At 40.8% G+C, this 27,753-nt stretch overlaps 1 protein-coding gene across 2 annotated transcripts in view; it reads right to left on the reverse strand.

Annotated features, from left to right (window-relative positions):
* Positions 1–27,753, reverse strand: part of EFHC2 (EF-hand domain containing 2) — a 60,010-nt gene that overhangs the window by 16,078 nt on the left and 16,179 nt on the right. For both annotated transcript variants that reach the window (XM_033053567.2, XM_033053566.1), the window contains exons 4-11: positions 25,129–25,352; positions 21,901–22,155; positions 20,281–20,391; positions 19,813–19,951; positions 10,892–11,057; positions 9,720–9,862; positions 4,623–4,819; positions 94–227 (exon numbers count right to left, since the gene is read on the reverse strand). In XM_033053567.2, the coding sequence (XP_032909458.1) occupies positions 94–227; positions 4,623–4,819; positions 9,720–9,862; positions 10,892–11,057; positions 19,813–19,951; positions 20,281–20,391; positions 21,901–22,155; positions 25,129–25,352 (1,369 nt within the window). The remainder of the gene's footprint in view (positions 1–93; positions 228–4,622; positions 4,820–9,719; positions 9,863–10,891; positions 11,058–19,812; positions 19,952–20,280; positions 20,392–21,900; positions 22,156–25,128; positions 25,353–27,753) is intronic.

Here is a 27,753-nt window from a genome sequence, read left to right on the forward strand (position 1 = left end):
GCTACTGGGCAGAAAGCATCAAAACTCAGTCATGCTTTATACATTTTGGGGGAATGGGCCTTTATTAAATATTAAAACCCCAAACTGTCTTACCTGAAAGTGTCATACCCAATCACATTGGTATGCTCAGGGTCAGTAGTAGCAAATGTCTTTCTGATTTCTTTGGCTCGAGATTCAGTCATGCTCTTCAGTTTGTTGAGGACAACACAAAAATCAGCCATGGGGAACTTAAAAGAGGAAAGTAAACCATAGATTATAAAGACCTGAAGGATAGGATGCCATCCAGAGGGACCTGTCCAGACTGAAGAAATGAGCCCATGGGAATCTCAGTAAGATTATCAAGAATATAAACAATTAAACAAAAGTTATCAGATCATGCATTCTCAGAAAGTTTAGTGAATCTACATAAGAGAACATCCACTTCTGCTTGAAACACTGCATTTTTAAAGCAGAAGTAGAAATATTTAAAGTACAGTTCTAATAATTTGGTCCTCATTTTATGGTGGTGTACCTCACTGAAATCTCAGGTCATAAATTTCACCATGTCAAAGCTAATTTTTCACCATTGGCTCCAGTGAAATGTTCCAACAAATTCATTTTCATTCATCATTCATTTTCCATTTTGGACTACATTGTCATACATACTCAGAAATGGCACATTGGAATTTTTTTAGGAACCAATTTTACCTGTTCTGTATAAAAATGTTCAAATATTTATTTCTTCCTAAATAGACCATTAAAATAAATTTGAACTCAGATTAAAGAGAACTGAAGCACTAAGGCTTTCAATCTATATTCAGATTGTTGTGTTAGTGCTCTACCAAAGATTTATTCCCTATACTTATTTTTAATTTAAAACACAGAAGTATTTAGTCATTAAATTGGGGGTGACTTCAAGTATGATTATCTGCTATGTCCTTATATTTTTCATGCTCTGTCTAGCTTAAAAAGCACAACGAACTGCCTGAAAATACTTTTCTCCTATTTCTTCCAATGGCAATTATTTGAAATTTGGTATGACTGGTATTAAGCACCAGGACATAAAAATCAGGCCTCAGTCCCAACTGTGCTGAAGTGTGTCTACAGCTTTGTATCACTTCAAAGTGATCTAGAAAAGAGTATTTAAAGTCCTCTATGGCACTGCCAGAGCAGTACAAATTCATCCAAGTTTAATCAATGCATCAGCTCTTGCAGGTTTTTCTCAGAACTGGAGAAGACAATTTCTGCCTATGCCAAAAGCCCAGGTGCAGCCCTGGCAGGCAGTGCCCTGCAAGGCAGGACCAGCAATCCAAAGGGTTTTAGAGGCAGCAGCTCTTCCAGGCCCCTCTCCAAGATGTTGCTGTTTGGGGCACAAGCACAGAGTCTTCTGCTGAGCAAGCAAGGAACAGGGAGAAAAGACAGAGCAGAAGGATTCAGGGAGCAGAGTATTTCAGGGTGGACAAAGTGTTCTGAATATTTAAGAGCCTGTCTTCTCTACATTAGCAAAACAGCTATTTTTACATATTTTTTCCTAAACTACATATTCCAGACACCTACATAGGCATTGAGTATCCAAGCAGCATGACAATAATTTCACCAGCTTTCCCCTTTTCATGTAACTTCTGACATGTTTCTAGTCACAGCCCAGTTTGGTTTGATGGTCTTGCTTAACTCAGAGATTATTGTGCTGAATTCAATGAAGTGAAATCCTTTTCCATATTTGTGCTGCAGCACACAGCAAAGTCAGAACAACTGATACAGTCCAGAGATGCTGAATTCCTTCCAGTGATGCCTTGTTAGAAACAGTCCTTCCCAAACCTGCATAATAAGAGTAGGACTGTGCACAACACACCTGTTCTGTTTTGCAAGCAAATCTACACTTTCTAAATAAACTTTTTTCCCCTCAAATTGAAAAAGAAACCAGAAGTGCTGAAAAGTTTTGAACTAGGTCCTTGATGTTACTTTCAGTAAAGGTGGCAATCAAAATGACAAGATTATGTGATTTTTCTCTCCCCTTAACATAAAAACAATACAGTAGGTATAATTTTGAAACAGAAAATTAAAACTTTCCAACTCTTAGATGGTGTCAAAATTTTTTTCAATAGTCACCTGCACTATGATTACCAATCAAAATTTCATCTAAATCACCACATGCCTATAGAACTGTGGTCAAAATGGCAATTTCCATGAAAAAATATTCCATGCAGATTTTTCACCAGTTTTCAGAAAACATACTGATGTGTTCAGCTGGAAGGAAATCTATTTATTTGTTTTCTAATTTTAGAAACTACTAACAAATAGGCATCTTTATATTGTTTCCCTTTTTTCCAAACAATCTTCCAGCTCTATCTCTCCAGTAACTTGCTGAAGTTGTGATTTGAGTATGTGATTCCCTGATGAACTGAGGCAAACTGCTGGAGCTGTAGTCAAAGGATATGAGTGAAACACCTACCTCTGGGAGAATCAACCTTCTTTTTCTACAAGTTAGCATTAAAACCTTAATTGTGCGAAGAACCTTTCAAAATTCACTTTAAGGATGTATTTTCAACGTTGCCTCTTCCCATTTTGCAGATTTTATTTTGATACTATGTAATCATTCAGTCTGGAGAACTAAAGTCTCATCCATTTGATCCAGGACAATCAATTCAAACAACATTCCAAAGAACTTTACAGTCTAAAGATGAGCTCTGCATTTTGGAGAAAAGGTTTGGTTTTGATTCTACCAGGAGAGGAAACCATCCAGCAGGAAGGAAACACACTGGATTGTATTTTTGAGGTTACAGCTTTGTATTTTACTGGTTTAGTTTTAGCATTTAGCCCTAGTATTTTACATCCACAAGCATCTTGCAGATCTTCCTCATTGTTCCAAGGAAGGCAGATGGTTAATCCACATTAATTTACAAAAATTGCACCATTCTACTAAAGTATAAAGCAGCAGAGGCACCCCAGTTTGCAATTTATTGTTGCTTTCACCTCTGAAGGCCACAAGAAAAGGCAGTAAAACTCAATAAACACTGTAAGCTTGAATACCTGACTGTGATATGAATTTCTACCATTATAAGGCAAACGTTTTGGTAGAAAAATGTGTATGAACCCAAAAAAATCAAATCAGGACATAAAATAGCTTGATCAGTAAGACTACAGTAAATTCACGAATACAAGCCGCACTGACTATAAGCCGCATCTCTGGGTGTTGGCAAATATTTCGTTTTTTGTCCATAGATAAGCCGCACCCGAACATAAGCCGCTTTGTCGTTCGCAGCGAGGACCCGCGTGCAATTAGTAACAGAACCGCGGCAGGGCGGGGTTTACTGGCTGAGCTAAGGCTGTGCAGGCTCGGCCCGCTAGGGGCCGCTGACGGGGCCAGGTGGGCCAGCACGGTGCTGCATCTCGGGGCCGGCCGCCGCTGCCACTGGGCTCGGTCACCCCGGGTCGGCGCTGCCCCGCGGGTGGCAGGCAGGGACGGAGCTTCCCCTGCTCCTACGGCAGCGGCGGCGGGCGGGGGACGGAGCTTTTCCCGCGCCCGTGGCGCCGGCGGCGGGCAGGGACGGAGTTTCCCCGCTCCTGCCGCGGCGGCGGCGGGCGGGGACAAAGCACCCCGTCGGCTCCCCGAGCCGCGGCAATGGCTGCGCGGGGCTCCCGTCGGCTCCCCGGGCCACAGCAATGGCTTGTGTGGGGCTCCTGTCGGCTCCCCGGGCCACAGCAATGGCAGCGCGGGGCTCCCGTCGGCTCCCCGAGCCGCGGCAATGGCGGCGCCGGGGCCCCCCCCCCCGTCTCTCCCCTGGGCTGTGGCAGAGGAGGAAAGAGAGCTCTCCCGCCTCTCTCCCTGTCCCCCGTGCTGCCTGCAGGGAGCCAGGCTCCACCCACGGTGCAACAGAGTAGCGATTTGTAGCAATCGCAAAATGCCGACTTTGCAGCTGCTCAGCTCAGCACTCTGGCAGGCACTTCTGAGGTTGTATTAGCCGCTCCTGATTATTAGCCGCATTTCCGGTTTAGGAGCAAATCTTAGTCAAATTGGTGCGGCTTGTATTCGTGAAATTACTGTAAATTGGATGTGTCCACATCTTGAGTACTGAACACTGTTCCAGTCTCCACATCTCACTGTTTCCTTGCAAGGACAGACTAAAAAGGGGTGAGAACTTAGCTGCACAGGATTAGGTTGAGGGAGAAGAATGTCTCAGATTTACAAAATTATGAAGGTGGAGCATAAGGTGAATGGGATCTTCCCCAAACTTCAGAACAGTAGAACTGGTCTTGAAACTAGTGGGAGGTTGGTTTAAAACAGATAAAAATATTTCTTTTATCAGATATTTGTTTTTTGTAGCAGGCAGTGAACTTCTCAACCTACTGCCACTGAAAGCTGTAGAAGCTGACAGTATCTGTAGGTTCAGCAAGAGTTAGATCAACTCAGGGAAAAGAGGTTCATGAACAACCCCTAATTCAAATTGAGTGGATCCTGAGAAAGGAGAAGGGAATGGACAGCAAAGAGTGGCCAGAGTTGTATGCACTCCCAGCTGGCATCTCCTAAATCCATTGCTAGACAGAAAGCACTGGGCTGTGAGCTTTGGGTGAGTATAAATAATTCTGAAAATTATATGGATAAACCAGTCCTGAGAGATAACAGAAACAAGAGCCTGCTTCACCTCATTTGCATTCCTCTCCATGTAGTTGAACGTGTATTCATCAGCATCCACCAAAAGAAACTTGTGACCATGGAAACAAACTCTGGCTCCAACAAACAGATCCTGAGCCTTGTAGTATTCAGATGGCTCACTCTTAAAGAGTTCCTGCCCAGGCTTCTTAATGCGACTTCTTTCCAGGAACTTCCCACCAGCTATCCCTACGGGAATAGAATTAATAATAATTAATTACAGCTTTACTTGGAAAAAAAAACACTCACACAAAAAAACCCTCCAAGCCATCAATAAAAAGATACCCCAAACCAGATTATTTGTTTTTAAATACCACATTTTGTGCTCCAGTTTGCTGTCTCAGAACACTCTCTTCCCCTCCCTCTCACTGCTAAAAGGACTGTCTCTGCCAGTGTCCACAGCAACAGTGACACTGTTGTGCACATTCTGTGACATGTCTCATTTGAATGCCTGCCAAACACCTTCCCTGCTTTGCTTTTCTTTAAAATGGGACAGAAATGTGCCTCTTCAAATCGTTCCCATAACCCTGCTGCCAGCCTTGGAACTGGCCCCTGAGAAACCCAAGATCCAAACACTAAGATGCAGGCAATTATCCTTAAACTGCTAAAAGCAGGAAAAGGAAAATAAAAATCACAACTTAAGAGAGTGCTGTCCTATGAAGATTCTGATGCACTGTAATTCTAACTTCTTTTAAAGGGCTTTTGAAATTTTTAAAAAACGTAGGAGTGACATGATACTGTCTTCCACACTACAGTTCTGCCAATGCAGTTTAACTGTGATCTGCTCTTTGCTTTGTGAGGTGGGTATGTCACATGGCTCCTTCTCACAGTATAATGATTTTATTTGCATCACTAGAAACTGCATGAGGTACTCAGGATGCTAAAGGGAACATTTCACTTTCCTGTATTAACTTCTGGTGTACCACAGACTGCATTACATGTACCAAGCTTTCTGGAAAACCTCCTGTCCCATGTTTAGTTCTTTGGGATATGTGCCCTTCAACAGCTCTCAGGTTTGCTTCCTGTTGATATTTCAGCTTCCAAGCCAAAAGCAAAAGCCAAAAGCTTACTTTAGCAACATTTAATGATGTCTTAATATCAGGTACTGATGCAAGTCAAATAAAAGGCTGATGAACAGTGTAATCAAATGCCTTTTATAGTCAAAATTATACATGAATGTGAAACCCAAACTACTTATTAAACCAGAATTTGGAGCAGATGTCTGTCTTAATTTCTTTATTAGCACCATAAAAGACAAAAAAAACCCCTCCAATATGGTAATCATCAGACCTTGCTCGAATCAAAAAAACAATTCATGTGACTCTAATGTTAACACATTCCTTTTCACCCAGCTATAAAAACAAATAAGAAATTTTTAGGTTATATAATCCTGGCAACTGTTTTTAATATTTAATATGTCTCTGTTAGACTGGAAATTTACTCTTGCCTCTCTATTTCCCTGCAATTATGCACTTGCATTGAAAACCTACTTCAGTCCCATAATGATTTTTTAAATGTTACAGGTTAACACATTACAAGTGGTATAAAGAAAAAATTACTGAAAATATATCAGTAAGTTAGAGATTTTACACTGAAACCTGATAAGGAGTTTTGATAGAAATCTATAAAACCCAGGCTCAAAGCACAAAATAAACAGCACCAAGAAAGACCCTCTTCCATTAAGATCAGATCAGAGTTTGCAGGTGTTTGTACAGCTGTTGGCTGGGTCTTACACTGAATAAAAAAGGGGTTGTGATCTTCTTCAAGGGGAGCCAAAGTTCTCATGCTTTGATCCCCATCTCAAGAAGTGCTTCAAGATGTCCAGCCCTGTGAATTTCATAGAGTTTCAGTGTTACTAATATTAGAGTGAAGTACTTCCCTGAAACCTTCAGGTTGCTGAAGAGCAACTTATTACTTCCATTTTTGGATTGGGATTTGAAGCATTACTTGCCAATTTGTATCAGTTCATGTAAATAAAAAGTTAAAATTAGCCCTCTGAGCCTGTGCACAAAAGGGATGGCCAGGTTGATATTTTGGATGCCTTACTCCTTTTCCTTAGCCCCAATTTCCTGACCTCTACAAAGCCATCTCATTCTTAATATTTAAGGAATTCATTCACTTTCCCTTCAGACATGAGTAAAATGAGGGAGGGATAGTGAGAGAAAAGAAGTAGAAAGAAAAGGAAGGTGGGAACAAACAAACTTGTGCAGACCCAGGCCTCTCTACCTCCTCCACCACATTCCTTGCCTCTTCAATGCTATTCTCACTAAACTCTTCAATGACCAGTTCTCAGCCACATCCTTCCATTTCACCTTTGTGCCACCTCTAAAAGTCACCAACTCCATCCATTTTAACACACCAGGGAAGTTAAAAGTCCACTTAGAGACACACGCCTTTCACATGCCTTGAAGCATTTGTTACTATTAGTGAGCAAATTTTCCCATTTATTGCTTCACATTTTATTTGACCAGCAGTGTTCAGTGGGCTCCCAGAAGAAATCCCAGCACATATTCTCATTCCAAAATAAGAGGAGGAAGGCAGCAATCTCTGGCCTGCCACTCATGCTGCTGATGGCTTGACCAGCTAATCAAATTTGCTCTGCAGTGCAGGGCTTTGACTCTTCTCTGGGTGCTGTGGGATAAATCTGGAATCTCAGCTCACAGCTATTATTACTGTGTGTTCAAGGCTCTCTGGGGCCTTGTCTAGTGGAAATGGGGCAAAGTAGAGCTAGAAGTGACTGAACAGGCAGTACCCATGCTTGGGGTCCAGGATTCAAACTGTTCCCTGGATTTCATCTGTTTAACAGTGCAGCTGTACCTTTATGTGTGTCCTACTCTGGATATGAAAAATGCCAATCAAACATGTCATTCAGTGGTGGAGAACTGACCTGCTCTTGAGCCCCACAGCAGCATTACAGATTAAATATATACAGAAGTGTGTGTGTGTATTTAGCTGCAACAAAAGAAGTTGCATTAATTTCAGCCACTGGATGCCAGGAAATGAGTAAAATATTGATAACAAGACACTGCTGCCATAAAATGCTAAATCTTGATGCTGTAGTGCAGCAGGATTAACTGGGAATGCTCACTGAAGTCCTAAGCAGTTGCTCTACACCTTATTAAAACACTTCTCAGAGAATGGCTTGTATTTTAGTTGGAGTTGAGATCCCTATTTATGCACTCATAACGTAGCTGGATACAAACAGAGATGCCATCATAGATTCTCTGGATTGAAAACACTTCTGGATGTTATCAGCTTTGAAACTGTTGCTGAAGATGTTCAGTGGGCTTCACAGAAAGACACTAATGTCTCCATCAGGGTCATGCTTAGCCAAAGCTCCCCATCTCTCTGAACTACAGAATAACTTCCTGACATCCTTCCTACTGCAATGTTCTTCCATCTATGCACAAGACACTTCAGGAAAATAAAAAGGTGCTTGAAAATCACAAAAACCTTTCATATCCTCAGCTGGAGGCAGCCTAAAACAGAGAACAGAGGCCAAAAGAATTTAAACATGGCAACATTTGGCAACCATGCTCCAGCAATAGGATAAATGTGGTCAAGCAACTGAGAAGTAACAAAGCATTTACTTGTCACTAAGACACTGTCAGTCTGGCTCTTGGAATACAGTTCAGTATTGTACACAAACACACATCCAGACTCTAGCATAGGGCAATCTTCCCTCTTTAAATGCTCAGCACTCCATGATTAATGGCAAAGTATGTTAGAAAGTGTCACAGCTGTTTGGCTTTCATGAGTTGCTTCTATACAATGGATGCTGTAGAGGTTTCATAACACAATTTTGCAAAACAAAGGATTTAGTCTTTCATTCTTGATGTCTTATATTTCCTGTCCCTATTTATCATCAGTTACAATACTATTCCTGTATGCTATCCACAATAAAAGCAAATGTTTAAAGGTCAGATATTCAAATTAAAATGTAATAAAAGTTCTAAGGCATTACACTTGCAGTATCCCACACAGGATATCGTGAAGTACCATAATGCAATGAACAATGTAATTCTGAGTGAAGAAGATCATTAATCACTATGACATCAGCTATGCAGGATACTGCAGCAGGCCTGCTGATGTACAGTAATTTCATGATTATAAGCCGCACCTGATTATAAGCCGCATATTACAATACAGGGTGTGATAACAGGTATCTGTTCTATCACCATCTGTTGAGGGTGGGGACAGTGATCCTTATCTCAATGGGAGATATTCTGCTAATGGGCCATCCATTGAAACCAGGCAGGGCATTGTTCTTTATCTTTTCACAACCCATCCTTCCTCCAGCCAGTCATTTTCTGCTCATGGTCATTGAGTCCCACTGTGGGACTGATAAAATTACTGCATCCCATTGGGAGTTGCTCCAGCCAGGGGGAAGAGCCCAACATTTCTTACCAAGATAAAAACAGAGGGTTTGGGACACTAAGGGAGCCCCTTTCTCCACTGGACTCCAGAGGAAAACCGGATTTCTCCACATCCCCACTGGAGCTCCGGAGGGAAACTGCACCTTGTACAGGAGCACTGCTCCAACTGAGCCACATCTGTCACTGCAGGAGGATGCAGCCACCATGGAATGGGACTGCTGCCAACACCCTGCCTGACGGGTGTCAGGTTGTACTCTGACTGTGTCAGGGTTTGGGGTTTGTTCTTTGTAGTACTGTATTTCTATTTTAATTTCCCTAGTAAAGAACTGTTATTCCTAATTCCCATATCTTTGCCTGAAAGCCCCTTGATTTCAAAATTATAATAATTTGGAGGGAGGGGGTTTACATTCTCCATTTCAAAGAGAAGTTCCTGCCTTTCTCAGCAGACACCTGTCCTCCAAACTAAAACAGCAACTTTTATTTCTTTGTCCATATATAAGCCGCACCTGATTATAAGCCACCCTTCTGGTTCAGACTAAAATTTTAGTCAAAATGGCGCAGATTATAATCGTGAAATTACTGTAATTCCCATTGCATTTAAAAATCCACATCCCTGCTTCTGCTGCTGTTGAGTCTGGCCACAATGTTTACTGTAAAGTCTAACCAAATGAGCAGGGGAACTGGGGCTGATTAGAGATGTTGCTACATCTTACCTGAGTTTCTCTCTGCATATTCAAACACAGAGATGGTGTCATCACTCAGGACGTAGGAAATGATGAATTTACGCTCCTTGTCAATGGCATTGTCGGTGACGAGTTTCGCCGCATAGCGCAGTATCTTACTGTCCATGCCATACCTAAAACAGCAAAGCAACAGGTGAGAAATTAAAAACAGAGTGGCAGAGAAGTTCTCACCCCTAGAGATGCTTTCTCCTAAGTTTTTTCCTTAGCACACATTAATTGTGTTTTTACTGCACAAGGAGGAAAATGGCATAAGATTCACTACTTTGCAAAAAACCATTTTCAGCTTAAATTAACAGAACCAGATAGAGAGGGCCAGATAGAAAGGAATAATTTTCAAGGGAAAATTACTTCTCTGCCACAGGTCTGGAATTAATTCTTATTCAGGTTGAGTTGCAAATCAACCCCCAAGTTTCTTTTCAGAAAATTTGTAAAGAAAGAACACATTTAGGTATGTATATTTTCAAACCAAATTCTGAATAGCAATTCATACTAGGATTATCTCCCACAAATTCAGGTACACCAGGTGATCTTACTAGCTAGATATTTACTGAGTGATTGTTTTAAATAATTTGCAGTGTCTGTACACACACTATCAATACATTCCCAAGCCTTTTTTAACAGATTTCTTCCTTTACAAAGGTTCTCCAGGTGAATCTTTAACAGGAGACTTTGGTTTTCTGTTTTGGCTTAACAACTGCTATCTAATAAAGCATTTCATAACAGAAAGTAAAGTGTTAAAGCTTTAGTAGTGCTACAGTAAACTGCACAAAATTCAGCAGACAAAAAAAAAAGTAATTATCAGAAAGTTAAACAAAAACAAATCTGTGTTGATCTGCAGGATCATCCAAAATTCCTGACTAATGCCTGGACTAAGATTTCTGTCAAATTCCCACTGAAGACAGCAGAGGGAAGGAGGTAGAAGATAGAAGGGTCATAGCATTTCCCATCTCCAAAGAGAAATTCTGCAGAGTTTGCAGAAAATTGGAGTACCATGTCACTGACCCAGGCCTCATGCACCTGTCCCCTAAAAGTCTGATGAGCTGCTTATTTTGTTAAAAAAAATTTTTGTTCCCACATAACATTTATCTCCTTCACAAAAATACATAATTTTAAAAACTGAAATCATTTTTCATACAAAATACCTGTCTTTCATCAGGAATTGCCTGTAATCCTTATGGGGACTCTTGACAACCACACTCCTGCAGGAGTTCAAAGAATCTTCTTCAGTACCAAATCCATTATAAGGAGGAACAATTATTTCTGGTTTTGGAGGTGGTGGAGTCTTATACTGAATTGGGGTGAAATCCACTGCAGCAAAGAGAACAAGACTTATTTGTTACTGCTGTGATGAAGGCATTTTACCAAGGATTTAAACTTCCAATATGAATAGTTATTAGCCTACTGCTGTAACAGACACTGATCAAAGTCAAACCAGGATCCCCCCTACTGTTACAGGGTAGGAAAAGACTCCATAGACCCAACAGCAAAATTATTTTTTCAAGCGTTTCAGGATTTCCTCTATAATCTTAAAATGTTTGAAAAATATCATTAAGATACATCAGCAAAAGGAAAGACAAATACAGTTTCAAAATGGGATAAAATAGTAAATTACAAACTCTAAATTAATTTTTCAGTTTCATCCTTGAGACAACATGATTAAGTAAATAACTGTCTTATGAGTTTCCTGCCCTGTGCTTTTGGCCAGAGGGAAAAATACATAAATAAATAAAATTTTACTCATTATTTAAAACACATATATAAAAAGTCTTTGGTACACTAAAGCAAATAACTTCATCCCACAACTCACTATATTCAGAGTTTTGGGAAGCTTTGTTTTTTCTTATTTTCCCCAGACTCAAGTCTTGTCTTGCAGTGATCAGTGGTCCTCACTATCCCAGGTACACAGCAGGAGCTGTTCTGACTCAGCAGAGGCACATCTGGTCAGGGACCTCCCAAAAGTGCTGCTCCACTGATTCTCATTACTCCTCTCCTGGTGAGAATCTTGTCCCATCTGGCCCCTGCACTGACCCTCTGCTGCAGGACAGCTTCCAGTGCATTCACAGAAAACTCAACAGAGGAGCTCAGCCTGCTGCTTAAGTGAGGTTAATGGAAAATGGGAAGGGTGAGAGGAGAACAAGGAACAAGCAAATGGGCAGATCTGAGGAAAATGAAGACTTGAGCACAGGAAAACTCAGGTTGGACAGGACCTTGGGAGGTCTCCTGCTCAGCACAGTCAGCCTCAGGTCAGAGGAATATAAGAGGTATGAGAACAGTGTATAAAAGTGGATCCCATTAAATAAAGGGTTCTATTTACTTTAAAACTTAACTTTTCTACCCAGAACTGAAGAGAGATGGATAACCTAAACTTGTAGCGTGGGTTTCAGTGCAAATAGAGGAGGATGACAAAACTGCTGTCACTTGGAACACTGAACTGGTTTGTGATTAAATGTTTTAAACATGGCTATATCAGAAGATCAAAGCACAACACTCCTAAAATCTGACTTGCCTAACAGCAGTGTGAGTTGAAAAATAAAGCAAGCATTTAGATGTCCGAGCTCTTCTTTAGCCTGAAAACATTCTGAGTTTTCCTTTAGCCTTTACCTCTCAGAAGAATATGGTCTGACTCAAAAAGCTGATAATTTCACCTGAATCAGTAAAATGGGGTTTTGCAAAACCACACCAACATTCTTCTCCATAAAAGCTACATGTGCCCTTTCTGGGACTCAGAAGCAAAAAGGCCAAGCCCAAAGAAAGACCATTAAGAAATCTTCAAAGTAATTTTAATCATGAAAAAGTATGTGTGTGCAAAAATGCACAAAAATCCCAGACTCATAGAATCATAAAATGGTTTGGGCTGGAAGGGACCTTAAAATCACCTTGTTCCAACCCCCCTGTCATGGGCAGAGACATCTTCCACTAGACAAGGTTGCTCAGATCTCTATCCAGTCTGGCCTTGAACACGTCCAGGAATCAGTTAGGTCATCTGAGGTCATACAGTCCAACCTATGATCAAACACAACCTTATCAATCAGACAGACCATGGCACTGAATGCCATGTCCTGTCTTTCCTTAGAAACCTGGTGGTGACTCCACTGCCTCCCTGGGTAGCCTATTCCCATGTGTAATCATCCTTTCTGTGAAGAATGCCTTCTTGATGTCCAACCTAGACCTCCCCTGGAGCAGCTTTAGACTATGTCCTCTCAGCCTGTCTCTGGTTGCCTGGGAAAAGAGCCCCAGCCCCACCAGGCTCCAACCTCCTGTCAGGGAGTTGTAGGGAGTGATAAGGTCACCCCAGAGCCTCCTTTTCTCCTGAAACACCCCCAGCTCCCTCAGCCTCTCCTCATAGGACTTGTGCTCCAGACCCTTCCCCAGCTCTGTTTGCCTTCTCTGGATCTGCTCTGGGTGGGGCATCTGAGATTTATCAGGACAATCTGTTCCAGTGCCTCACCACCCACATAGCACAGAATTTCCTCTTAATATCTAATCTCAGCATCCTCTCTCTCAGTGTGAAGTCATTCCCTTTGACCTGTCACTCCAGGCCCTTGTATAGTCTCCCTCCATTTTTCTTGTCCGTTCTCCTCTGGCACTGGAAGGCCACATTTAGGTCACCCCAAAGCCTTCTCTTCTCCAGGCTGAACTTGCCCAATTCTCCAAGCCATTGCCCACAGGAGAGGTGTCCCTTCCCTCTAATCAGCTTGGAGGCTCCTCTAGGCTCTCTCCAATGGGTCCCTGTCCTGGGACCCCAGGGCTGGATTCAGCACTGCAAGTGGGGTCTCAGAGGAGTGGAGCAGAGAGGCAGAATCCTCCTTTCCTTCACCTGCTGCCCACGGTGCTTTGGATACAGCCCAGCACATCCTTGACCTCTGGGCTGAGAGGGGACATGGCCAGGGCATGTCCTGCCCTCATCCACCTGCATCCCAAGTCCTTTTCTGCCTGGATACTCTGGATCTGCTCATCCCACAGCCTGGATCGATACTGGGGGCAGCCCCAGCCCAGGTGCAGCACCTTGAACTTGTTCTTATTAAACCTCATGAGATTCCCGTTAAACTTTATGAGACTCCCTATTTTCTAAACACTGTTTGTGACCAGACCACCACATTTTCACAGCTCCACAGGGTGTGCTTGATACAGGCAATTCCTGATACCATAATCATGGAGCCTGTAAATCGGCACAGACAGAGCAGGGAAGTAAACCCTTATGGCTACAGGTGCTGAGCGCCGCAGGTAGCACACAGGATCCCCTGGAGAGATTTCCTCTGGATTCTCCGTGGGATTCCCAGCTGGATTCCCACTGAATTTCTGGCTAGATTCCTGCTGGATTCTCCACTGGATTCCCTGCTATATTCCGGCTGGATTCTCCGATAGATTCCCCACTGGATTCCCTGCTGGATTCCCAGCTAGATTCTCGCTGGATTATCTGCTGGATTCCTGCTGGATTCCCCGCTGGATTCCCTCTGAATTCCCAGTTAGATTCCCACTTGATTCCTGGCTAGATTCCCATTGGATTCCCGAATGGATTCCCTGTTGGATTCTCCGCAGGATTCCCACTGAATTCCCGGCTAGATTCCCGCTGAATTCCCCACTAGATTCCCCACTGCATTCTACCCTGGATTCCCGGGTGGATTCCCTGCTGGATTCACACTGAATTCCTGGTTGGATTCCCACTGAATTCCCACTGAATTGCCGGCTGGATTCCCACTGAATTCCCACCGAATTCCCGCTGGATTCCCGGCTGGATTTCCGCTGGATTTCCGCTGGATTCCCGGCTGGATTCCCGCTGGATTCTCCGCTGGATTCCCACTGAATCCACACTGAATTCCCGGCTGGATTCCCCGCTGGATTCCCGGTTCCCGCACCGGGAGCGGCAGCTCCGCGCTCCCACAGCGCCACCCGGTGGCGGCGCGGCGGAGGCGGCGCGGGGCTGACGCTGCTCATCACCGCGAGCGCTAATTTTTGATTAAGCAATTAATTAGGAAGGAACAGCGCATTCTGGCAGACACAAGCCCCGTCTCTTTGCTCAGGTACCACAGGTCCTGCCAGAAGCGCTCGGGATACCGGGGCACCCTGGGCGCAGAGAACAAGAAGCTCCTGTGTTTACCGCTGGTCACAGTCGGCACATTCACACCCACGCATAAGGCATTCATTAACAGACACTAAAGCATTTCCCGTCTGTAAACTTCAGCACACGTGGATGAAAATTAGATTTATAAAGTAGAAGGAAAGTATAAATTAAGAGGAATAATGTTTTATCCCTGGGGGATGTGCTGAAACCCTCACAAGCAAAGCTCGGAGTAAGTGAAATCCAAAGGGAAGTTCAGCGCTTTGGTTCCCATCTCATCCCTGATCTTGTGTCGTTCATACAATCATAGAATCACTAATTTTAGAAAAGACTTTTGAGATCACCAAGTCCAGCCATTAAGCCAGCACTGTCAGGTCTACCACTAAACCATGTCCCTAAGTGCCACATCTATACATTTTTTTAACGCTTCCAGAGATGGTGATTCCACTCCCCTCCTTCCCTGGACAGTCTGTGCTAGCCTGACAACCCTTTAACTCAATATTCTAATATCTAATATAAACCTCCTCTGGGCTGTTCCATCTTGTCCTGAGACCAATTACAAGGTTCACCAAAGAGAAAAAATGCTAACATCCAGCCTTGTGACATTCATATTTTCCAGGCTTTTAAAGAATCTCATATTTTCTCCTGTGAATGAGGAAATTCAGAAAGAAATTGCCATGGAGAAATACAGGTTACAAAACTGGTCAAAAACTCATTTCTGGAACTTGTGAAGAGCCAGATAACTGAGATCAAAACTCATTTCATCTTTGCTCTGCCACACAGCATTAGGGCAGAATCAGACAGAAGCTGGCACTTATGTACAAAATGCACTCAAGATGATCACTGCTGTTTAAGAAAATTACCTCTGTCCAGTCTGGAAAATGAAACAATTCTTGCTTCTTCCAGGTTGTAACATTTACAGTGGGTAGAGAGCAAAGTGAAAGGCTGGGATTACAAATTTCTACTTTCAGGTATTTTTGCCATGTATAGTTCCATCCCTTGTTACTGCAGGAACATTTCACCTGGTTTATCAAACATGGACCTCATACTTTTAGATTTCTCACAACATCAAAGCCTGAGTGAGATTGGAACAAGCTCTGGAAACAGTAAGGAACAGAATAGCTCTAGCCACATCTTTAGCATAAAAATGGCTCTTCTTAGTAAGACAAACTAAATTCCTCAAGAAGAATTTGTTGCCAGAGAAGCAGCATTAAACCAGGTAGAAGAGTTTGTCAGCTTTCAGTTTCAATACACATTCTGAAATTTTGGTATAGACTGTGAGATTATCTTCTGCCCTCATTGAAGAACTGCAGGAAAACCCTCATGTATTAGATAAGAGCATATTTCAAAGAAGAGCCAAGTGCTACATGCTTTGGATTAGAATGATAACTATACTGAATATCAGGGTATATAAGCAGGAAAGAAATTCTGCATTCACAGAAAGAGGACAAGCACCTCTGAGCATTAAAGCAAAGAGAAATCCCACTAGGCTTGGACAACATAAAGAGGTGGTGACAAGCTGGGGAGATGGCAATTAGCATGGTGTTCTCCATACATCAGAGGAGATGTATGGCAAACAGCTGAGACCTTCTAGTGATAGTCTGCTTCACAACTGAGGTAAGAAATAAAATAAGAAGGCAAAAAAAATCATGTCTACAACTTTAACATGCAGGAATAAAGAAAACCTTGTGCTCAAAGAACTGTCCATGCAGCTGAAACATGACAGGGTTTATCCTGATTCAAAGAAAAATCTCAATTTACAGTCTTACTTCTTAATGATTATTACAGTTACTTGGGCAAATAAAGCATCTGTATATACACAAGTATATTTAGAAGCTGCTGCTCAGTCTCCACCACGTGTAGTGGAGAGGTTAAAAGCAGAGACACTGACCTCTGATGAGCCTAGTGCAATTTGGCAGCAGGTTTTAGTGCCCCGCTGAGGGGAAAGCAAGGAGTCAGCTGTTCTCCCTGTTCTCCAGGAGCAGCTGCCTGGCCAGCAGCACACAGCCCTGCCCCGGCAGCGGGTCAGGGCCGGAGCCTGAGAAATGAGGGGGTGGGAGGGGTGGAGAGCAGGCACAGGAGAGGGATTGCAGGGTGCTCTGAAAAGCCTCAACAGCCAGGCTTGGGAGGTGCTGGGACAGGGAAGAAAAAGCAGTAGGAAACCAGATTTTCCTGGTTTTGTTCCATCTTGAGTAATCTGTTATTTAAGAAAGAATACTTTATACTCTGTGCTAAGATACTGTATTAAGTGAGAAGGACAAGTACCAGCTTCCCCCCTCTGCACATCAGCCTATTTCCCATTTCAGCAGGGAGACCACAGCACCTACATGGCTACAGATCTTCTTCTCTGAGTCTGCACTAGCAAGTCTGGATAAGTAACTTCACATATTAATGCATTTTTTGTTGCATTCATAGTACTTGTACATGACAGTAATGCCATCAGCTTCCTACTGAAGAGTATTAGCTACGTTCATCCATGGAAAAATCTCTGCTTTTCACAAACATATTAAAATAGGAAAACCTCACTCTAGAAATATATCATGTTCTTCTTCTTCCTTCTCCTAAAAGGCAAATTCTGTGGGCAAGCAACTTGTGTTGAAACTGCAGACTCACAAATAAAGGTCAGCTTCTTTAATGGCTTTGGCAGAAGAGTATAAATTGAAGGGGAGTAATGTAAAAACACAATAACCAAACAGCTGGATTGATGCCATGAGGTGCTGAGGACTGTGCCTTGATGTAAGAACTAATTTATCCACTTGCTTACTCTTGCTCAAGTAAATGGTCTCCCTGGACTGGAACTGCAATTAAGTCCGTTCCAGTGTTTAATTGGATCGGAGTGGAATCCTGAGCACTTTGTGGGACTGAGCCCACTGAGAGCACCTTGTACATCCACAGACACACACAAAATGTGTAAATCACTAAGAGTAAAAGGTGAACACTCACTAGCTCTCTCTAAAAATCTGCTTTTAAGCCAAAACCTGCCCTGATTCTACTCCTGGTCCCTTCCAGTTAAAAAGTCATACTTACAATTTTTAATCCTTGTGGGGAAAGCAGGAAAGAATTTTACAGCAAAGTGTGTGAATCCCTTAGCTCTAAGAAAGTATTGTCTGTGAACAAGACAGGTTGCATCAAGATGGATGGTTTTCCATGTCAGCCAGAGTCTCTGCCATCATATATCCTTAAAGGTATGTGTAAAACACTTCCCAGTTTCCCAAAGGTCTCAGCTAGAGCACATCTTTGTGTGTTTTAGTGTCAACAAGACAGAGAAACTGCAGAAAGTACTAAGAAAAATCATCACAGATAGAAAAGAATGGACTATGGAGAAAGATTATAAGGTTTTCCCTTAGCAGCAAATGGCGTGGGATGGGGGCAGGGGAGTAAGGTTTTGTATTGGAATAGTGTTCAGATATGTACAAGGTTGTTATTAAAAGAGGCTACTGAGCAGTTTTTCCCCAAGTCCAACAGAGATAAAAGAATAAATTTACTCTCCCAGTTTACACAAACCAGTTTCAGAGCAGCTTTTAAGCAACATTTTTAACTATGAGGTTAGGACAAGATACCTCAGGAGGCAAAGAAATCTCCTTAACTGCAGAACAGGAACAGACTAGACCACCTACAGTCCCAGTTTTCTAGAATTCTGCACATCAGCAACTTCTGAATTCCCCTAACTTGCAAACCACCTAACTTTTAACATCCAGAGACATAAACAATAATTACTGAGCCAGCATTAGAGGAGGGGAAGGGCCTTTGCATTTGTGTATCACTTGGTTGCAGAGCTTGTTTGATCCACGATAGTCAGCTGCATTTCATTTATTGCCTGCCCTGAATAAGAAATCCCCATTCTCTGTTCAGGATAATTTGCTCAGACAGAGGATATTACTGCCAAAAAGCAGCAAGTGGTCTTGACTGAAGAAATTCTCAGAGCAGAACCCCCTATTTTGCATCTCTGGAGTTAAATTTGCTATTATTACAGGTAATACCATGGTCATTGAACATGGCTTCCTCACACACTGGCAAGATCAGGTTTACTTTGGTACAGACATGCCAAGGTATTATTGAAAAAGTCCTAATGAGAAATATTTTGCCAAATAAGAAATTTAGTGTTTGAATGGCAATGCTGCACCATTTAATTCCCCCAATGCAGCAGACAAGCTCTGATACACACACACTATCAGATCACAAGGTAACAGAAATAGTCTGCTCAGGTGTTTTATTTCACAGTGGCAGGGAAAGGTTATAGTAGGATTCTTCCAACCATCTCTGAATAGCTGGATTCTCAGCTATATTTATTGAATGAATAAACTGCCAGAAAATAACCAAGTCATTTTTGCAGGAAGATGTCCATGATGGAATTGTTAGCAAGTCTGACTGGGGACATTCAAAGACAGATAAATGAAAGCCCCTATTGTTATTCATTTCCAAAATGCTTTTCCATAATGGATATAGTTGTTAAATGTTTCCAGAATTTAGTACTGAAACTTCACAAGATATACACTCTAATGGTCCAGAATACACAAAACTGCATTGTAAAAACCAATAATGTGATAGACTAAAACTGTCATGTAGGAAAATCTTATTATGTGAGGATTCTGACATCCATATAAAATGAAATATAATGTAAGGGGGAATAATTGAGCTCATTCTACTTATCCACTTACTACACACTCTTTATTATTTTCTGACTGCAAACACTGCTATTGGAAGGTGAGGGGAAAGAAGAAATGGAAGTCTATCCATATGACTATTTTGTCACAGTAGATTTCAAATAGAGGCATTAGGAGCAGAACACATACATTAAATGCAAGTTTTCAATGGAGCAATGTATAAGAAAGCCCTTCTGGATTACCTGCAAAATTACTGCTTTGCTGCTAACAGCCTACAACAGATTGTTATTGCTAAAGGTTTTAATGAACATGTTTTGTCAGCAATAAAATTTGAAGACAGCTCTGTTAAATTTGGAAGTATAAAAATGCTCATAAGGAAAGGATAATTATCACTACTTACCAATTCCATACTTTTTCCTGTAATGTTCTTTAGTGAATTCATCACAATCACAGAGTAATATTTGCCTTCCCCAAACATTAATTACTGCCCCTATTTTCAAGTCACTGTCTTTGTAAAATTCCTGATGCACTGCTCCTGTCTAATAAAAGAAGGAACATTTATACAGCAGTTCCATAAATCTCAGAATCACACAACCTTTCTTAAAACCCAGATCATTTAGTGTGTGTGATTTAACACATAACCTTCAAAGTCCATTGGCAAGTATATTTCACCTCATGTTAAGCTCCTTCACTTTTACAAATGTGGGATTTACATACAGTAAATCTCAGTAGTTCTCATTTGAGCTATTTTCCAGTGGCAGCACAATTCTATAAATAACTCTCTTTGTTGCAGAGGATAATGACCATAGAAATTACAAAAACTAAGACAAAGATATTCAGCAGCTGGAGGCACTCAATAATTTCTGACCTGCAACACATCCCGAATGTAATAGCCTTTGTTTCTTTCTGGCTTTCCCAACACATTGAGCAGAGTGTAATTGGTGATGGTGCCTGGATGATATGGAGGAACAGGAGCATTCTGCAAGATAAGAGACCAACTCTTCAGAAATATGAGTGACAGTGAAGAAAGACAACTCTGCTACCTTAGAACCAGCAAGTTTTTTGTACACTGGCTGTTATTGTAGTATTTTCTGGGAGAATTTTTATTAAATTCTAAGATTCTACCACCAAACCTAAAAGCCAAAAGTGTATATTCCAGAAGTCTGTATGCCAGAAGCAGTATTCAGAATCTTACTCTCCCTCCAAGGGTAAAGTCTCCTTTCTCTTGGAAGCAAACAGAAAGCAAAGGTCAGCATACCCAAAGTACCACATCATTGTCAACATCTGCTCTACAGGCTATTATTTTGATTGGTAATAATTACAAAAACACGCAAAGAACAACCCAGAGTTGGTCCCATCCACTGCACAAACACAGGAGATTCAAGTCAGCATGATTCTGTTGGCAAAGATGTGGTTTTGTTTCTATTGTGAGTTTTAAAATTACAGTAGTAATTTATCTCAGTAATAGCAAACTTAGTATATATTTATGTCACATTTTTAAAAATTATTAATAAACTGCTGATGCAGGGTAATCAAAATGAGTTATTTTGTCTCACCACCTCTCCTGACCGCTCAGCTTTGGATTCCTCTGCTGCCATTCTCAAAATTTCCAGAGGAAAAAGCCAGAGTTTAAAATTGCAACATGCACTTCAGTGGTCAAATGGGTCTGGTATTACAGAGCCACTGCTAAATCAGCATGTCAGAACACAGGACTTACAAGGTGAGAAAAGTGTCATATTTTACTGGTAGGTTTGTATTATAAAATCTCATGTACATCTATGGTATCACAAATAGATTATCAATTCTAGAAGTATTTTATTCTGTCTGTTGATCAATGTTGTTCTATCATCAGGATCTGTCTGGAGTGATACAGAAGTGTATCCAGATCAGTAATTTGACAATCATAACAGGCTGCAGAGGATACAAAGCCTTTGAAGACTTCTCTGAGTGGAGCCTTTCTCATGATTAATGCCCAACAAAGCTTATTGATGGATTCCTATTGATTTTAATTGGCTTTGCTTAAGGTCCCAAATCCAGAAACTCAATTTTAAGAAATCACACCAGATTTGCTACAAAGAGGTAATGTTATAGAATACTAAAACTGACTTTTCCAAAGGCTGCAAATGGAAGTTATAGATCAAATCTGAATTCACCTCAGTTTTATGTAAGCTTATCAATATTAATTAATTTTCTTGTCTTCCATTATTGCAGAGTTCTATTAATACAGTTACCTTAATACATTAATATAGGAGAAAGAAAATCGTAGGACATCTCTGTGACTAAATGCTCCTTTTAGTTTAAGCATGACAAACATAAAGATAATTTTCCATCACTTATTAATTTACTATATGAGTATGTGTGCAAAACCCAAATCATGCAATTATGAAAACACTTTCTAAATATCATTACAATCCTAACACAGGATTTTCAAAACAAAGCATTCACTATTTATTACTTAGTGGAAGAATTTGAAATTTTCATTCCTCACCTTCGGTAGCTTATCTCTTTTGAGGAAAAATGGAACTACATCCCGTCCTGAGTTTCGTGGTAAAATTTCTTTTATATCAATAGTGTCATCAGACAAATAATATCGAAGAACAAGTTCCCGTGGGCCAGTGAGCTGTGATTCTGGATCATTCCACACACAAGAAAACCCTAAAACTTGTCCATCAAACTCCAGAAATTGTTTCAAAGTGTCAAAGCGCTCATAAGGGTGGAAAGGATTCGTGCTCGCCAGATGTCTCTGGTAAAACAGAAATTAAGAGAAACATATTTTTAATTATTTACTCCTAAAAACAGGATCACAACTGCATGGTGCTGTCTAATCTTAGAACATGGGTTTGGAATTTTCTAATGAAAACCACACTATTACAATACATGAAACACGATTTATGCCAGAGAAGTATTTACAGAGTTGCTGTGTCCTCAGAAAAAAACATGAAAACAATTTTGGATTGGTTTTAATCCTTGTTTTTCTTGCAACAAGATCCTCTAGATCAGAGAATTGTTAAATTATTTGCAGTACAGCTCATATTTTCAAGAAACTGCCTGTAGTAATCAGATGACTAAAATGCCAGATAGCATCACTCTTTCTGATTGACTTCCTTAAAAATTACTTCTTATAGATAGTGTCTGTAAAGAATCAATTCATTCTTTTCCCTTTAGTATTTTGTGTCATTCATCTTTAAAATATAGATTTTTGACTTTTGATTCATGTTACACAGTTGGCACGTCCTGGGTGTGTTTGTTCATCTCTCAAAACACACCCATAGGTCTGATAAGGAGCAGCAAATGTTCGACTAGAGATTCTTTCCAGCTGATGTGACCTGTGACAAGGTGCTTTCTGCAGTCATGGTTGCTGCAAAACCAGTAGCACTGGGTTAAATTGGCTCCCAGGATGATGATCCAGTCCAAGGACTGCATTTCTATACTGTTAGTTCACATATATAAACAGTGATCTGAACAGTGTTTTTCCAGTGTCAAAATTCACATGTCCAAAGTGCATTAAAAGGGATGGGATAATCCTTCTCACCTACAAAATTGATTCCAAAGAAGAATGGTGACAGATATTGATGCAACAATGTAAGCTGAACTGTCTGAACAGAAAACAATGTTGACTGTGGACAGTTTACATAATTGTCTAAATTTCTATTTATCCACTAACACACCTTCTGGCCTTAAAAATCTGAGAGGGAGAAGGCCCATTCTTTCAGAACATCAAATCTTAAAATGAGAGCAGAACCAAGTTGTTTACCTTCCCTGTGCTCTCTTTCCTCCTTTCTGACCCTTGAAGATGCAACAGACAACCAAACACAGCCACAGAACCAGGTAACACCCTTGCCATCCATGAAATACCACCTCCAATGATACAGGAGGAATTCCTTCTGGAAAGGGTTCTTAAGCATTGGAAGGGGATGCCCAGGGAAGTGGTGGAAGCCCCATCCCTGGAGGTGTTCAAGGAACATCTGGATGTGACACTCAATGCTCTGATCTGGGTGACAAGGTCAGGGATTGCTCACAGGTTGGGTTTGATGGTCTCAGAGCCCTTTTGTAACCTAAATGATTCTGTAATTCTGTGAAATGTGAGTCTAAATGGTTTACTGCACTTTCCACTTGCCTCATTTTCTATCCCATCCTGTTCCTTACCTTCCTTCATATCTTCATTTTCTGGCCATGTACTAGGAGTCTAGTGAAAACCAATTTAATTTTGCTCAAAGTAGTCCAGAGCAATCAAAAAAAATTACCTTCCACAAATTAGGCACAGAAAAGTGAAAGTGTAAGGCAGCCAGAATCTGCTAAATAACCTTTCTGGAATTCCTCAATAACTGAGAACATGAGGATATAGATTTTAGTCTTTTTTTTTTGTCCTCTGAAGCTCTTATTTCTCAAAACTTTTTCCTCTCTCCATTCTCTTTAGGGACCAATATGCCTTGAATGTTTTGCTTGTTGTTAAAAAAAAATTAAATGAAAATGGGTTATGCAGTGCCATACATAATGTTGACACAGTCTGACAGTATCAAGACAGCTCAGCATGTGTTTATATACACAGCTGTTACCTACAGGGGCTGAGTAAGGGAAAAGAAACCCATGGCCAGGCTGAGTCACCACAACACAGAACCAGATGCATTACAAATGCTGCTTTTCACTGGGGGACTGCACAAGCCTGGCAGCATGAATGAAGAGAAACAACTGGTTGGCCTGAGAGTGCCTCAGAGACATGGGAATTGTCCTACACATCTCAGTCATAGTCACCTTCCATTACTGCTGCTGAGACCTGCAGCAGTTTTCTCCCTGGGAGCACTAAGGATGCCACAGACACAGGGAGTATTTGCTGCTTTCAGAGCACCAGGCTGGATCTGTCACAACAGCCTGCAGATTGTGGGCCAGCAGTCCTAAGAGCCATGTCAAGTGCCATTTGCACTCATATTAATCAAGAAAAACAGAACTGAAAGAAACTTGTCATTCTTTCCAACAGAAAACATCACTCCCATAACTACTCCCAGAGAAAAACAAAGAACAAAAAAAAAAACCAAAACAATAAATCCTGCAAAGGGGAATCGACATAGAATGTAGGAGTTGTGTCTGAGACTTCTGCAGGTGTATGTTTGCATATATGTGTTCCCACATACTTACAAAAGAGGGAGGCAAATAAAACCTTAAAAGTCTTAAAACTGCAGAACACTGGGTTCTGTATGGCAGAAGAATTTGCTTTACACATGCAAAGAGCTGTTAAAAACATGTAGGGGGAGAGATGAAAGATAACATATCAATAGAAGAAAGGAGTCTGCAGGAAGCCACGGGTGGGCTGGAACCACAATTCCAATTAGATCTTCCTTTAAACACTTTAAAAGTGTTTATTATCATTGCATTAGCTCAAGCAAAATCATAAGTAGAACATGTAAATTTCAGTAGAACATTAATAGGTGCACCTTTTTTTTCCTTTCAGTTTAATAATGAAATATTTATATTATTTTTCCTAATTAATTTTATTCTGTTTTAAAAGGTGTATGAACACATCAACAGAAAATTATTTGCATAGTACAACGAGCCACATATCAAAATTTTTAAATCCAAGTTTTTTCTTGGGATTTACTATGTTGAAATAGTTACTTTCCATTTGCTATTAAAGCAATAATGTAGGTAATGCATATAACTAATATGCATTCAAATCAAGCTTTATTCAAATCAGGTTTCCACTAGTGCTGCCCCTCCTGACCTGTTCCCGCTCCGTGGTGTACGGGTCGTCCGGACGGCTTGCAGGAGGGTTTAGTCTGATTCCTATCTTCCTCAGGAAATTTTTTGTATACTCATCACAATCTATAATCTTGTATTTTCGGCCATAAAAGGTTATTTCTGTGTTGATGTTGAAATCATACATAGTATAGAACCGATCCTCGTCAGGAGGGGGAAGCGGAATCTGGTGCCGTCGAACAATAGTTCCTGTAAAACAGAATAAATTTGTGGAGTAAATAATACTTGCTCTAAGGACACCAATAGAAATAAGTTTAGAGAAGAAAAACATGCCTTAGCAGGGGAAAAAAGCATGACTTATCAAGCATGGAGGCAGGAATGCTGAACTGAGCTTCCTTAAGGAGCACATGGGAAGTAGAGACAACAGAGGTGAGTTGGGATGATTGCTGGTCTGAAGCAAAGAATCCATCTCAAAAATACAGAGCCAGGACCTCACAACCCACAGTCTAACAGGAACATTATCCAAAAAAAAGAAAGAAAGGAGAGAAGGAGAGAGGAGAAAGAAGAAAGATATTTTAACTGTGACAAAGTAATCACATACTTAAATTTTCCTATTCATAGTCTTTAAATGAAAGGACTGTTATCTTGACAGCATTGAATTTTATTACCTTTTGAAGATTAAAAGACAAGGAAGCTGCTATTGGCCTATCAGCTAAAAACTCTCAAATACATTGATGAATTGGGTGATGCTTCAAAAGTACTCCCTGCATGTGAGCAAGAGACTGGAATATCTCACATATGAGGAAATGTGAGAGAGCTGGGTCTGTTCAGTCTTGAACAGAGATGACTTGAGGTGGGGAAAACCTATCAAAAAGTTTATAGATATCTGATGGGAGGGAATGAAGAAGATGCAGCCACCTTCTCATCCCATCTTCTCCATGGTGCCCATTGAGAGGATGAGAGAAAATTAAAAGACACAAAATTCCAGCTGAGCACATAAAGCCACTTTTTTACTGTGAAGGTAGTCAAATACTGGAACAGGCTCTTCCAAAGAGTTTCAGTTTCCATGCTCAGAGATACCTGAAACTCAAAAGGACATGGCCCTGGGCATCTGGCTCCAGCTGATTCTGCTTGGGGCAGGGGCATGGACTCATCTCAAAGTATCCCTTCCAACCTCAGTGATTCAGGGATATCACAAATATTTTAGAAATAACTTAGAGGAATTTTAGAACTAGCTTAAGGAGGCCTGGGGAGAGAGGGGATAAAGAGAGGCAGAGCAGAAGAAAGATACCACTGTGTGTTTTGTTTGGTGTTTGAAGGGCTTTGTTCCTAGGTTAGTCCATGGAAATTCTTTACTGCTCACTTTATTTCCCTATGGACTAATTTGTATGAAATACCTTTCTTTGCTACATTATCAAAGTTGTTTGTTAAGTTCTAATTCTTACAATGAAAACATATCCTTAATTATTCAGGGGAATAAAGCAACAAAGCAGATTTACTTTATGTTCCCATTGAAACAATTATTTAAGACCCATTCATCATCCTGATATTACACATGTACCAAATCAAACATTCTGGTTACTGACTTTTGACTGTAAAATGAACTTTAACCTCTATCTGCTTAAGCATATTATACACCTATTTAGGATGTATCCTCATGAAAGATGTTAGAAAATGTGGGAAGTAGCACATCTTAATGGGATCTTAATGTATTGCATTAGCTTTAACAAAACCATATACTTTGAAATATTTTACCTGATTTTGGCTAATTCTTAGGTCAATCAACAGATAATGGGGTAAGTCAGACCATGCAAATCCTGTTGAATCATCACTTTAATTAAAATGTGATGGTTGATGATTTTCCAATATGAGGTGGTTTTGGAGATTATATTCACCTCAGATTTGGTGAATAAGCCTCAGCTTGTTTTTCACATCACTTTTAAGGGTGAAACACACGTACTCATTTTGTTCTGAGAGAGAATTTCTTTCCTAATGGAAAATGTCTTGTAAAGATAATATCTGTGGCAATCCTTCGCTTTTATTAGGTATCACTGTGCCCGATGTACACATGTGGAGGGTACATTTCATAAGGTTGAATTTGAAATTTAATAAAACCTGATCAGCTGGGGTTAGGTCTCATCATTTTAAAATTGTTCTTCCTTCTGGAAAACAATAAATTTCATCTAGAAATTTGTTGCAAGCTGTTAAAGGAGCATCTGAATGTGCAGCTTTCAGGCTGATCAGGATGGATTGCTATTCTTGATGGTTCTTTGGTTGTCAGTTTATTGAGCAGGACATTCTACTGCACCACCAAGATTTGATTTAGATATTTAGATATTGATTTAAATATTTACATCTGGTCAGACTAAAGCTCTGCTCTACTGTGCCCCTTGGAAACTGAGTTGAGCTACTTCTTTTCTCTGACAGTGGTGGTGGTACTGAGCTCCCACACCATTAATTTGTAGCATATCTTCTTTTCTCTTGGGCTTTGCATTGTTTGGCAACCAGCAGCTGCTTAACGAGATCTCACTAGTAGTGAAGGCCTTTTGACAACAAAGCTGGGCAGCAAATGATTCAGTCTCTGCTGCTTCTCTTCTCTGCAGAAGGAATAAAATTGTCTCCAGAGTTTCCTCAGCACTGCTCTCTGACT

The sequence above is a fragment of the Catharus ustulatus genome, chromosome 2 (assembly GCF_009819885.2).
Source record: "Catharus ustulatus isolate bCatUst1 chromosome 2, bCatUst1.pri.v2, whole genome shotgun sequence".
Lineage (NCBI taxonomy): Eukaryota > Metazoa > Chordata > Aves > Passeriformes > Turdidae > Catharus > Catharus ustulatus.